At 34.4% G+C, this 11332-nt stretch overlaps 3 protein-coding genes and 1 long non-coding RNA gene across 8 annotated transcripts; 3 read left to right on the top strand and 1 right to left on the bottom strand.

Annotated features, from left to right (window-relative positions):
* The first annotated feature begins 1859 nt into the window (after positions 1-1859).
* On the top strand, positions 1860-3242 carry LOC123008867 (elongation of very long chain fatty acids protein AAEL008004-like). Of its 3 annotated transcripts, none has more exons than XM_044404898.1 (6): positions 1860-2055; positions 2106-2208; positions 2258-2445; positions 2495-2626; positions 2674-2910; positions 2958-3242. In XM_044404898.1, the coding sequence occupies exons 2-6, from the start codon at positions 2151-2153 to the stop codon at positions 3120-3122; spliced, it is 780 nt and encodes a 259-aa protein (XP_044260833.1). In that variant the 5' UTR covers positions 1860-2055; positions 2106-2150; the 3' UTR covers positions 3123-3242. The 3 variants fall into 3 exon arrangements, with proteins under 3 accessions (XP_044260833.1, XP_044260834.1, XP_044260832.1); XM_044404899.1 differs by having other exon boundaries at positions 1860-2070; positions 2125-2208; XM_044404897.1 differs by having other exon boundaries at positions 1861-2208.
* Positions 3243-3493: 251 nt separating this feature from the next.
* On the top strand, positions 3494-8490 carry LOC123008866 (mannose-1-phosphate guanyltransferase beta). 2 transcript variants are annotated; one of them, XM_044404895.1, is made up of 3 exons: positions 3494-3662; positions 3718-4266; positions 7871-8490. In XM_044404895.1, exons 1-3 carry the CDS (start codon positions 3581-3583, stop codon positions 8431-8433), a joined length of 1194 nt encoding a protein of 397 aa, XP_044260830.1. In that variant the 5' UTR covers positions 3494-3580; the 3' UTR covers positions 8434-8490. The 2 variants fall into 2 exon arrangements, with proteins under 2 accessions (XP_044260830.1, XP_044260831.1); XM_044404896.1 differs by having other exon boundaries at positions 3621-4266.
* Positions 8491-8627: 137 nt separating this feature from the next.
* On the bottom strand, positions 8628-9054 carry LOC123008868. Its single transcript, XR_006412985.1, has 2 exons — positions 8888-9054; positions 8628-8839 (listed from the first exon to the last, which is right to left on the bottom strand). It is a non-coding gene; the product is annotated as an uncharacterized LOC123008868 (long non-coding RNA).
* A 132-nt stretch (positions 9055-9186) lies between these two features.
* Positions 9187-10785, top strand: LOC123008737. Of its 2 annotated transcripts, XM_044404731.1 has the most exons (3): positions 9187-9521; positions 9601-9881; positions 10001-10785. In XM_044404731.1, the coding sequence occupies exons 2-3, from the start codon at positions 9702-9704 to the stop codon at positions 10775-10777; spliced, it is 957 nt and encodes a 318-aa protein (XP_044260666.1). In that variant the 5' UTR covers positions 9187-9521; positions 9601-9701; the 3' UTR covers positions 10778-10785. The 2 variants fall into 2 exon arrangements, with proteins under 2 accessions (XP_044260666.1, XP_044260665.1); XM_044404730.1 differs by having other exon boundaries at positions 9188-9881.
* Positions 10786-11332: the final 547 nt, after the last annotated feature.

Here is an 11332-nt window from a genome sequence, read left to right as displayed (position 1 = left end):
AACAAACTTGACAAATACCTAAAAACTTAGAAAGTGTCAACGAGCCCGTAGTCCGAATTCTACAATTCGACGATTGTGTAACTTTGTTCTAACTCGACTTGTATACTATATTTTTTCTGTGATTTTTATTAATTGATAAATCGAAATTTTGTCAGGTGGCAATATAGTTTAACGGTTTATTTTCTGTGTTTGGAAAGTTCCATTTTTTTAACAAAATTTCAAAACTTTTAACAATGTTTTGTTAGTCTAAAGTTCGCTTTTTGTTTTAGCTGTGTGCGTTAGGTTAAATTCTAATCTAGTAACCAAAAAAAAATGTTGTTAACCTTAAAAGAACAACATTTATCGTTAATTTTCATATCTCCTCTCTATACAGGGTGTTTCACATAACTAACTTTACGACCTGCGTCTAATGCACGCACCCAAATATACAAAATTCACAAAATGCTAGATACAAAAAATACACATTTATTTATTTAATTTTTGGAAACCCATGACAGTAGTTGTTAAATTAATCACTGTTTCATTATTAGTCTTAAACTACAGTTTTTCAGAAACAATTATCATTTGTTCTATACAGAGACGGCATGACTATGATTCTAGTTTATCTATCTTAATCACTAACTAACTAAAAATGTTGGAATTTTTGAAAGGGTGAACAAAATTTGTAATCGAGTTCGTATCGGAATATGTATTATTGAATGCATCTTACAGGCGCAGGCTTCGTAAAATTATGTGAAACACCCTGTACATGAACAATATTGCTAACTTAATTCAAAATTACAATTTAATTGAATGAAAATGAGATTTGCATTTTTACAATTAAATTTTAAATCTCATTATGAAAGTGGCCGACTTCATTTCACAATCACAAAACTTGCACACGAGCACTTGGCCAAGTGCTATAATTCTACAACTTTCTTATAAGTTCGAATTTTTGAATAATTTTTGAGGTTATGTCTAGTTGTAGACTGATTTAAAAACAGAAATAAAAATGTCTTTATTACAATCAAACGTAACAATTATGCAAAATAAAAATAAATACAATAAAATTCTAAAAACGATCGGGTACTTAATTAGTACCCGTCATAAAATCATAAGAACAAGGACATTGCATAAACCCTTCATGAAAATACTCATGCGGGCAAGTAAACAAAGCAGCAGCTTGCGACTGGCTCGGCTGCACCTCGACCGGACATTCATTTCGAACATCCTGTATCAAACGCAAAAGATATTCATTGACACGTTGTTCAATTTCCATTTCTTGTTTCAGTTTGCGTTTCATTTTCGATCGTCGATTTTGAAACCAAAATTTCACTTGTCTTTCTGAAAGATCGGTCATTTTTGACAGCTCTTTTCGCTCATCACTCTGTATATAACAATTCTGTTGAAAGGCATTTTCCAACAGACAAATCTGATATGTTGTGTATTTACAACGTCTAGGTCTGTTGGTCGGTCTCTGCAATGGTACCAAGGTGACCTTGGACGAGTCAAACATTGCCTGTGTCATGGTCAAGAGTTGAAGGGTCACTAAAGGTGTGAGTGGAGGGATGGGGAGGTGTCCCCCACCCCCCGTTTCAGGAATTTTACAAAAATGACAAGTCACAGCAACAAACATTTTGCCAATAAACCGACCTTGAATATTTAAGTAAGGAAGGCATATCTACTACGACTAATTGTGACATATACGGGGTGGATTTTAAAAGAAGAATTAATTGAACCTAAATTTTTTTCTTTAATTAAAACCCGAGTCGTATACTTTTTTTTCTACAACGCAGCCAACTTATTTTCTAACTCACAAGGGTGGCGTTGTCATGTCAGTGGTGCCAACCTTTGGTTGCGCCCCGGAAATCCCGTCAATTCCTCCACGATCGAGGTTAATGTTAGAAAGCAGCCTTGGATTTGTCACCTAACGAATTTAATGTTTTGTTTACGTTTTTTAGTTCTTTGTGCCCCCAGATTAGTTTTTTTGCAAAATTTTTACAATATATATTTGACGCACAATTGGCATCAATTATTAATAAGCCAATCATCATTTTTATTAGTCAGCGGTGGAAGGTTAGATAAATTATGGTAAATTCCATAAGGTAGCTGACCATGATTGTTAGTTTTCACAACACAGTTTAGTAGAAGAAACAACAACCACAAACACGATGTCTACGTCGGTGCGCAAATTTTTGGATGTGTTAACGGATTCGCCCCAAATTTCCGGTATTGTATTTTTGTTTTTTTTTCACTCATTTCTCATTTGTCTTTTTAGATTTACGCATGAATCGATTTTTGATGAATTCACCACTTCAATTAATCACAACTTTGGGACTTTATCTACTTTCTGTTTTATTAATCGGCCCAAGGTTTATGAAAAATCGGAAACCTTTTTCACTCAAAACTACAATAATCGGTTATAATGTAATACAAATTTTCTGGAATCTATACTTGTTCTTAGGGGTAAAATAACTGTTGAAAAACAAAATCCCCAAGTCATGTCTTACTATAGTTTGCAGGAACTTTCAATAATTTAAGCGTTTTTTGCACCCCTTATGAAAAATCAAACCGTCAAGAAGTGTTGCACAGTATAGACCTTCACTACGGATACATTCTTTTAAAATACTTTGACTTAATTGAAACCGTAAGTAAATTAAATTTTGTGACTTTTAACAAAACAAATTTCCTTAGATGTTTTTCGTTCTTCGGAAAAAAGAACGTCAAGTGTCATTCTTGCATGTTTATCATCATGTTGGTATCCTTCTAGCCGCCTGGGTTTCGGGGAAATACTTCCCAGGAGGACAAGCCTCTTTTGTGGGCTTATACAACACGTTTGTTCATCTTATAATGTACTGTTATTACTTGTTAAGTTCGTTCAAATCAAGTCAAACACTGTGGTGGAAAAAATACGTCACTGTATTACAAATTGTAAGTACATGCAGGTTGGGTAACTGAAATTTAGTGTTTTTTTTAAGGTGCAACACTGTTTGGTGTTCTTGTGTGTTTTCCCTTCAGTGGTGAACCCTAATTGCTCGTACCCCAAGTTTTGGATGGGTCTCTTTTCAATCAACGTGCTTTTCATTATCTATCTCTTCGGGAAATTCTATAAAAACACGTATTTGGATAAAAAGACGCAATAATTTTCGTGAATACCAATGTAACGAAAATTAATTCTTTGAGGGGCAATTTTTTGTTGTCATTCGTGTATTTATATTTTGTATATTGTACAAATCTGGGTTGAATAAATTATTAAGTTTTGAGTAATGTTTACGTAAGTGTTGGATTAAAATAATTTTACTCCTTATTAATATTCCGCAAAAACAAGTTCACAAATTAAAATACATTTTTGTGGTGATACCCTGGGGCGAGTTATGATCGAAAGTGTCCACAAAACCATAAATTATTATTTTTTGTAATTTGAATAAACCAATTTAGTGTGTTTCGCGTCATGTTGGCAGTCCTTGTTGTTTGTAATTTGTTAAACTAAGTAAGGTTAATAAATGTTATGGTTTAAAAACGCATTTGTAGTGACCCCCTGGGGCGGAGTTGTAATCGAAAGTGTGCACAAAACCATAAATTATTATTTTTTGTGGTTTGTATGAACCAATTTAGTGTGTTTCGCATAGTTACGTTGGCCCTCCTTGTTGTTTGTTTACACGTCATCTGTCAAACAACGAAAGGTTAATTGGATGGTTTTATCAGTTAGATGATATTAAATGTGACGTGTCTTGCCAGCGCAGCAGCCCCTAAATATGACGAAAGAGCAAATGCGGGCTTTGATCCTCGTGGGGGGCTACGGTACGCGCCTCCGCCCCTTGACTCTAAGCCGGCCTAAGCCCTTGGTGGAATTCGCCAACAAGCCGATTCTCCTCCACCAGATGGAAGCCCTCGTCGAGGCCGGCGTCACGGAAGTCATCCTCGCGGTGTCTTACCGAGCCGAACAGATGGAACAAGAGTTGAAAGCCGAAGCTGTCAAATTAGGAATAAGTTTGATTTTTTCACACGAAAGTGAGCCTTTAGGGACTGCGGGGCCCATTGCCTTGGCCCGGGAGCATCTCCTCAAGAGTCCGAAGCCGTTCTTTGTTCTCAATTCCGACATTATTTGTGATTTTCCCTTCAAAGAATTGGCCAAGTTTCACAGGGATCATGGACAGGAGGGGACCATTGTCGTAACCAAGGTGGAGGAGCCCTCCAAGTATGGGGTGGTGGTCTACGATGAGAAACACTGCATCGAGAGCTTCGTGGAGAAGCCTCAGGAGTTTATTTCGAATAAAATCAATGCAGGTAGGAAAGTGGGGTTAGGAGAGAGGGCGTGACAGTTGACAGGTTTAAGGTGTACCAACATAAAAACATTTTTTTGTGTATTTGATAGAAATGTAGTATATTGTTCAATTCAAAATCGTAAAGAAAAGTGGGACTTTGATTGTTAGCAACACATTTTTTCACGATTTCAGTTACCAACACTTTTCACGAATACTTTGCGATCATCAAATTAAGCAACAATTAAACTTTTTAATTATGAATATTAATACAAAATGTACAATTATTTAAAGTATTAAATTTTATTAACATCTTCTACTTTTAGCAAAGGTAATTCATCAGCTCGACAGGCTCCATATGTAAAGCAAAAATCATAACTACCTTCTTGTCTTGTGTCATCCGTGGCCTTAGTGAAAAACATGTTGATGTTACCCATCGTAAAAATGTTAGATTTTTTGGCCACATATCCATCATTTTGACGTTTTAAATATGCAAGCAACTTTTTATAAGTAGAAATGTCAACATTTTCATTAATAGCCAGCGTACTTTTTAACACTGAATACAATTACCACAATGTTGAAGATTTCAAACTTTTAGCCTACAACAATACGTTAAAAATTAGTACTGAAAATTAATGTAATTAATTACAAATACTTTTTCAAAAAAGAAAGCGATTAGGATGTTTTCATCACTTCCCTATACTTTTTTTGATTTTCTCCATGAACAAAACTGTTCATAAGTTTTCTCATACTTTTCTCTTGCCTTCGACGGTAGCAAGTTTGAACTAATTTCTGCTACTGTTGCTAAAATATTGGAAAACCCTTCACCCAATTCAGTCATTTTGCACAATCATAGCACAATCAAAAATTTATTTAATAAAAACATCGTTCTCTTATTTTGCTACCATGTTAGCAAAATATGACACCTTGATCAATTAATTTTTCTTCATTTTTATATTTTAGTCCTTTTGGTCAAATACACGAAAAAATAGCATGTTCAAGACGTTAAGAAAAGTGATTTTTCCTCGTTCGTGTAAATTTAATCCACTCGCGAGCTGCGCTCGCTCGTGAGTTGAAACTTTTACACTCACTGGAAAACAACCACTTTTCTTAACTTATAGAACAATCTACTATTTTTTAAATTTAAACAAACTGATTTTCGTAATTTCTTACTAATTAATAGACTTTTTTGTAAATTCTGTTATTTTGTTAATTAACAACTGTAGTATCATTTTAAAAAATTTAGTTTAATTTTTTTATAGTGTTAACAGACCTGGACTAAGCACTCTTGACTACGCTTTAATTCGGTAATTTTTAATTAAAAACAGGTAAAAACAATTAAGATTTTGACGTAAAGATTAAAAATAATTGTCTTGACGTAAATCTTAATAATTTCCTGCTTATTGTATTAACAATAATTTAGTGATGAATGACTCGAAGAAATTAAAGTTTTTTAACTCTAATTATAATTACTATTGTATACAATTCAGCCCACAGGTGAATATTCGATAATTACGACATGGTTATTATTTTGTCTGTCGTAAATAATTCATTATTAAAAATTTGTTCATTTAAGTTTTTGGCCAAAGTGGCCTGTGATTTTGATATTAAGTTGTCATCATAACATACTAACCGTCAACTATGTCATGAAAATTTGACATATACCGCTAAAAATTCATCAAAGTGACTGAAACTAGGTTGGTAAGATTGAAAAAGATGTCACAAAGGCCACTTTTATTATTAATTTTTATTAATGATATTTTAAAATCTACGAGGTTTGGAATTTTTTTGTGGGTTTGTTGTAATAAACTAGATTCAGTTTTTTTGCACGAATTTTATGGAAAATTTGTTGGTTGTATATTTTCCATTACTCAAAGTCGAGGTCATTCTATTATTTATTTAAATTCATAAATTATTGTTATTTGAAATCAAAAGATTTAATTTTTTCTCGATTAAATTAATGCAACACAAAAATTACAGGCCAAACTCCTAATTTTGAGATGTGGTGAATGTATTCTGTGGCTTTTTAAATTTTGAAAAAATTAATTTTTGAACAGTTGCAAAATTAAATAAAAAATTTTCGTGAGACGTAGGCGAGTGAGTGTATTTTCTTGTTAAATTAATATTTAAAAAAAAGTATTTTGTCCAAAATCGAAATTTTGAGGCTTTTTTTATTTAAAAAAATACAGGTGCGCCAGAACTCACGTCCCAGAGAAAAATGCCATATAAGGTAAGGTACCAGGGTCATAGAATAAATGTTAAAAAAATTTATCTATAAAAAATTCCAAGTTATGAGGGTTTTAATTTTGCACTATGACTATTTATTTCTGTTGGAAAATTAATTTTTCAAGTTTTTTTGCTATAGACTATTAAAAGAAGAAACAAGAAAGCTGTATCCTAAATTGTAACTCTGTTCAATGTTATTTATGGGATTTATTGGCAAAATTTTTGTACTTTTAAATGATTTCAAAAAAACATATAAAGTCTGTTTTTTTTTTAAATGGAAATTACCAAGTCAAAATTTTGGTGAAAAAATTGGTAGCAGCTTGTCTCCATAGCCACAAATTTTGTTTGCTCTTTGTTTTTGTCCCTAGAAATTTTATTAAAAAATTATGGTTATGTGTTCAAACTGAGATGTTGTCAAAATTTTGACTTTTATGAATCTTGTGCCGGTTTGCCCTTTGAAAGCGCTATAATTGAATACCTGAGGTCAGACATCATTACCTAAGGTCTAAAGACAGAATTCAGTGCTAATAATTTTGATAGAAACACACCGCAAGTAAGTACAATGTTGTGGACAAAAATGAGATTCTTGCTACAAAAACTTTGAAGAAAAAGGATGTTTATACAGAAAAAAGTTATTTAGCAAAAGATACAAGTAGGTATTATGATGATTGGCAATAAATTTTGTCTAATTTATTGAAATGAGCTCAAAGTTGATGCATTTTATAAATTCTTCTTCAGCTTTAGTTTCAAAATTGTTACTTTTTCAACTCGTTTTTCAAAAACGATGCACAAGACACTAATTTAATTGCGTTCTTTCCGAGGTTCTTTCTCATTCATGTTTATTTTGTATTCTTGTCAATTTTTTGCTAAAAATTAAGAATGTTTAGCAAACCTGCATTAGAAATTGATTCTACATTTTAACGGGTCCTTTTTCTAACTTCCTGCTTGCGAACTATTTGTTTCCAAATTTCGAAAAACTGTTAGTGTACCGAATTTGTTTCTTTTTTGGTGTTTCGTCTCTAAATTTTCTTAGACAATTTTTTGTGTTGACGTTTAATGACATTGTTTTCAAATTAATTCAAAAAACCGGAACTGCCAACTTCCTTTATTAAAATTACCATGAATGAATTTACTAGTGATGCCAACGTTAAGACTGGCATTTCCATTTAAAAAAAAACAGACTTTACAAGATCATCAGTATCATTCAATAGATATAAAAAAATGTAAAATGTCAAAAAATAAACGTCAAAATTTTTTGACAGATAGAATTTTTTAAACATTTTTGTATCTTACCTTTCTCTGGTGCGCGAGTTCTGACGTACCCTGTATAATTTTTGATCAGTTATGTAAAATTAAGAAATGTTTTCTGTCGAGACGTAGGCGAGTGAGTTGTATAATTCCAGGCCTATACATCCTGAACCCGAGTGTGGTGAGCCGAATCCAGCTGCGCCCCACCTCTATCGAGAAGGAGGTGTTCCCCGACATGGTCTCCGACCAGCAATTGTACGCTTTCGAGCTGCAGGGCTTCTGGATGGACGTGGGCCAGCCGAAGGACTTCCTCACCGGGATGTGTCTCTACTTGAAGGATTTGCGTACGAAAAACGCCGACAAGTTGTATAAAGGCCCCGGCGTGGTGGGCAACGTCCTGGTGGACCCTTCGGCGAAGATCGGCCCTAATTGTCAAATCGGTCCGAATGTGACGATAGGTCCAGGAGTGGTGATTGAAGAGGGTGTCTGTGTGAAGAGGTCGACGATTTTGAGGGATGCTGTCATTAAGTCGAATTCGTGGTTGGAGAATTGCATCGTGGGGTGGAGATGCTCGGTGGGGAAGTGGGTACGAATGGAGGGGACGACAGTCTTAGGGGAGGATGTCATCGTCAAAGATGAAACGTATATCAATGGGGGACAAGTCCTCCCGCATAAAAATATCACCGTGTCGGTGCCAGAGCCCCAGATCATCATGTAAATTGTTATTTTATTTTAATCTGCGATTATTTGTTTTTAATAAAGGATTTTTACAGTGTTCTATTCAGTCAATTAGCGCCGTCTATTAAATTTTATCACAAACCTAGTTACAGTGATACACTTTTATCAAACAAAATTATTATTTTGGTTATTTTCTGATCGTTGAACACCATTTTTGTTTTAAATAAACCGGGAGACAGAAATTTTGTTTTATTTTTATTTCAATTTTTAAATAAAAAGTGGGATTGGGGCTAGAGCGACCCACCAAAATGACTTTAAACCGTTTCCTGCAGGGGAATTACAGTAATTTGCATGACACATGTTACAGTAAGTTGCGTTTAGGTCAAGTTTCATCTTGTTACAATCTGATGTTTTCACTGTGCATCCTCTATATTCGCGTCCGGCCTCTAACGACTTTTTCAGTTTTTTTTTTTTCCTTAAAATATTCAACTTACCTGCGGCTGTTATAAAATAACACAACGTTTCATTAATTGTGCATACTTGTTTTACCGGTTTTTCACATTTATCTTTACATGACCAACACCTTAAGTTTACTGAAGATTTACTTAAACCTGAAAATGAAACACAAATTGTTGAAATTAATAAAACTCTTTGGAATGTGTCAAACGTCATTTTTATTACTTGTACAGGAACACAGAATTTTGAAAATTTAAATTTTAGGGTGTTTTGAATTAGAAGTTGGTACAGAAACACAACTAGAGTTGCTAGAAATCCCGTAAGCGCGAAAATTGCAATTGCTCAGTATATTTACTAATACATTAATAAAAACAGTGACGTAAATGGTTAAAAAACGGTAAACAGATTTAGATTTTGCTTCGAATGTCACAATGAAATGTTATCCCCTTTGTTTGTGATTGTTTTTTGTGCAGTGACACCCTCGGTCGGTAAAATCAACCTACCTCCCTGTAGTGAAATGTCAGTCACAGTAATAATAACACACTTACGACACCGGAAATGTAATTAGTCCCCCTAGTTACCTTCTGCTTGTTGTCAAGTCGTGTAAATTGTTTATTTGTAAATAAAAACAATCCTGAAAAGTGTGTGTGAAAAATGGAAGAACCAGCACTCGTAAGTTCGCCTTTACTCCCTGAAAAATCGAAGAAGCGTTACGAATCGACGTATAAATTATTCAAAGATTGGTGTTTAGCTAAAGACAACGCCTCAGTTTCGGAGTCCTTGCTCTTGTCGTACTTTCAAGAAAAAGCCTCAGTACTGAAATCGCCTTCGAGTCTGTGGTGCGAATATTCCATGCTGAAAACGACGATTTTTGTCAACGAAAATGTCGATATTTCAAAGTTCCTGAAACTTAGGGCGTTCCTGAAACGACAGAATGCGGGCTACAAGCCGAAAAAGTCCAACACTTTTAGCAGGGAGGGCATCAGTCAGTTCTTGGAAGAGGCCCCTGATGACAAATACTTACTCATGAAGGTAATTTAATTTAAATTTCTGGTCAAAGTGGCCTGTGGCTTGAAATTAAGTTGGCAACCCTGTCAAATTCAGTCAGACTAGCCAACTTTTTTCAATAAAAAACTAGTTAAAAATTTCAGGTTGTGATGTTGATGGGAATCACCGGCGCGTGTCGCAGTCACGAACTCTGCGGCATGAAACTGGAAAATGTGAAAGAAACGGGTGACTTGTTCATTGTCACAATCCCCGATTCGAAAACGGGGATGTCCCGAATGTTCATAATCACCGAACACATAGATAAAGTGAAGAAATACATCGAGTTGCGATCGAAATTAACAATTGAAAGTCCGCGTTTCTTCATGCGGTATCAAGGGGGGCGATGTTTCAACCAACCGGTGGGTCGAAACACCTTCATTGAAATTCCGTGTCGCATCGCGAAGTTTCTGAATTTGGAAAATCCCGAGAGTTACACTGGGAGGGCGTTTCGGCGAACTTCGGCCACTCTCGCGGCGAATGCCGGACTCGGCCGGTGGAATTTTCCGAGTTTTGCCGAAGGTTTGGTGAGGAATTCCCCGATTATTCAAGGAAGTGAAGTGGCCAATCCGCTTCATGTTGACGTTCCGGTGAATGTCAAGGAGGAGTTGATGAGTGATAATGAGTTGTCGAGTGCGAGCGAAGCGAACGAGAAAGAATCAAATTGTGCGAATCGAGTTTTATATAATATTAATGATAATGAAGTCGCGGGTTTATCGACGAGTCGATGCAAAGACGAGATTGTTATCAACGGGAGTGAGTTTTCTAGTTCAGATCAAAATATTAAAATCACCAAAACGGATAATCCCAACGGGAATCCGTCATTTCTCATTAATGTTAGTAATTGTAGCAATTGTAATCTCACTATAAATATAAATTATTAACTTATTAATTGTTCGTTTTATTTTGCTTGGTATTTATACACCAGTGTATAGCTGGTTGCCTGAATTAATTTTAATTAATTAATTTTAGTTTTTAAAGTGGAATTGTGGAGAGTGGTAAAGTAATCATGAGTAAGTCTAAATTACATTGATTATTACAACAAATAGATGACAAACTCAATTTTTTTAGTATGGTAGAACTATAAATTTTTCTCAGAAGATTGTTGTAAATTAAAATATTAAAACTATGAAATAATTAATGTTTATTTTTTAATAATCTTATTTTAGTAAAGAAGTTACTCTATTTTTGCCTGTTTTTGTTTTTCAGGCTATTTTGTTTGTGTAATTTGACAGCTTTATCGATGTGGTTGTTTTGTATTTTGTAACATACTAAACTAAAAGAGTGATAGCTTTTGCTTTATCACACCTATAGAAACGTTAATTAGACCATCTTTGTTGCACCACTAGCTTTTGGTTTTTTCGACACACACTTTTAATAAAAGTAAAAAAGGGCAAAATGCGAAGATTGGGCGAAAATAGAATACGAAAATTTAACCA

Source organism: Tribolium madens, unplaced genomic scaffold (assembly GCF_015345945.1).
Source record: "Tribolium madens isolate multiple individuals breed KSU strain unplaced genomic scaffold, Tmad_KSU_1.1 Scaffold_71;HRSCAF=194;Tcas5.2_LG6, whole genome shotgun sequence".
Classification (NCBI taxonomy): Eukaryota; Metazoa; Arthropoda; class Insecta; order Coleoptera; family Tenebrionidae; genus Tribolium; species Tribolium madens.
The sequence above is the reverse complement of the archived record's forward strand: the minus strand, read 5'-3'. Positions and strand labels throughout refer to the sequence as shown.

Coding starts and splice junctions, on each gene's coding strand:
- LOC123008737 (XM_044404730.1), top strand. CDS start 9,504: ATGGAAGAACCAGCACTCGTAAGTTCGCCTTTACTCCCTGAAAAATCG. Junction 9,882..10,000: donor ACAAATACTTACTCATGAAG/GTAATTTAATTT, acceptor TAAAAATTTCAG/GTTGTGATGTTGATGGGAAT.
- LOC123008867 (XM_044404898.1), top strand. CDS start 2,151: ATGTCTACGTCGGTGCGCAAATTTTTGGATGTGTTAACGGATTCGCCC. Junction 2,627..2,673: donor ACTTTGACTTAATTGAAACC/GTAAGTAAATTA, acceptor AAATTTCCTTAG/ATGTTTTTCGTTCTTCGGAA. Junction 2,911..2,957: donor ACGTCACTGTATTACAAATT/GTAAGTACATGC, acceptor GTTTTTTTTAAG/GTGCAACACTGTTTGGTGTT.
- LOC123008866 (XM_044404895.1), top strand. CDS start 3,581: ATGAACCAATTTAGTGTGTTTCGCATAGTTACGTTGGCCCTCCTTGTT. Junction 3,663..3,717: donor CATCTGTCAAACAACGAAAG/GTTAATTGGATG, acceptor GTGTCTTGCCAG/CGCAGCAGCCCCTAAATATG. Junction 4,267..7,870: donor TTCGAATAAAATCAATGCAG/GTAGGAAAGTGG, acceptor GTATAATTCCAG/GCCTATACATCCTGAACCCG.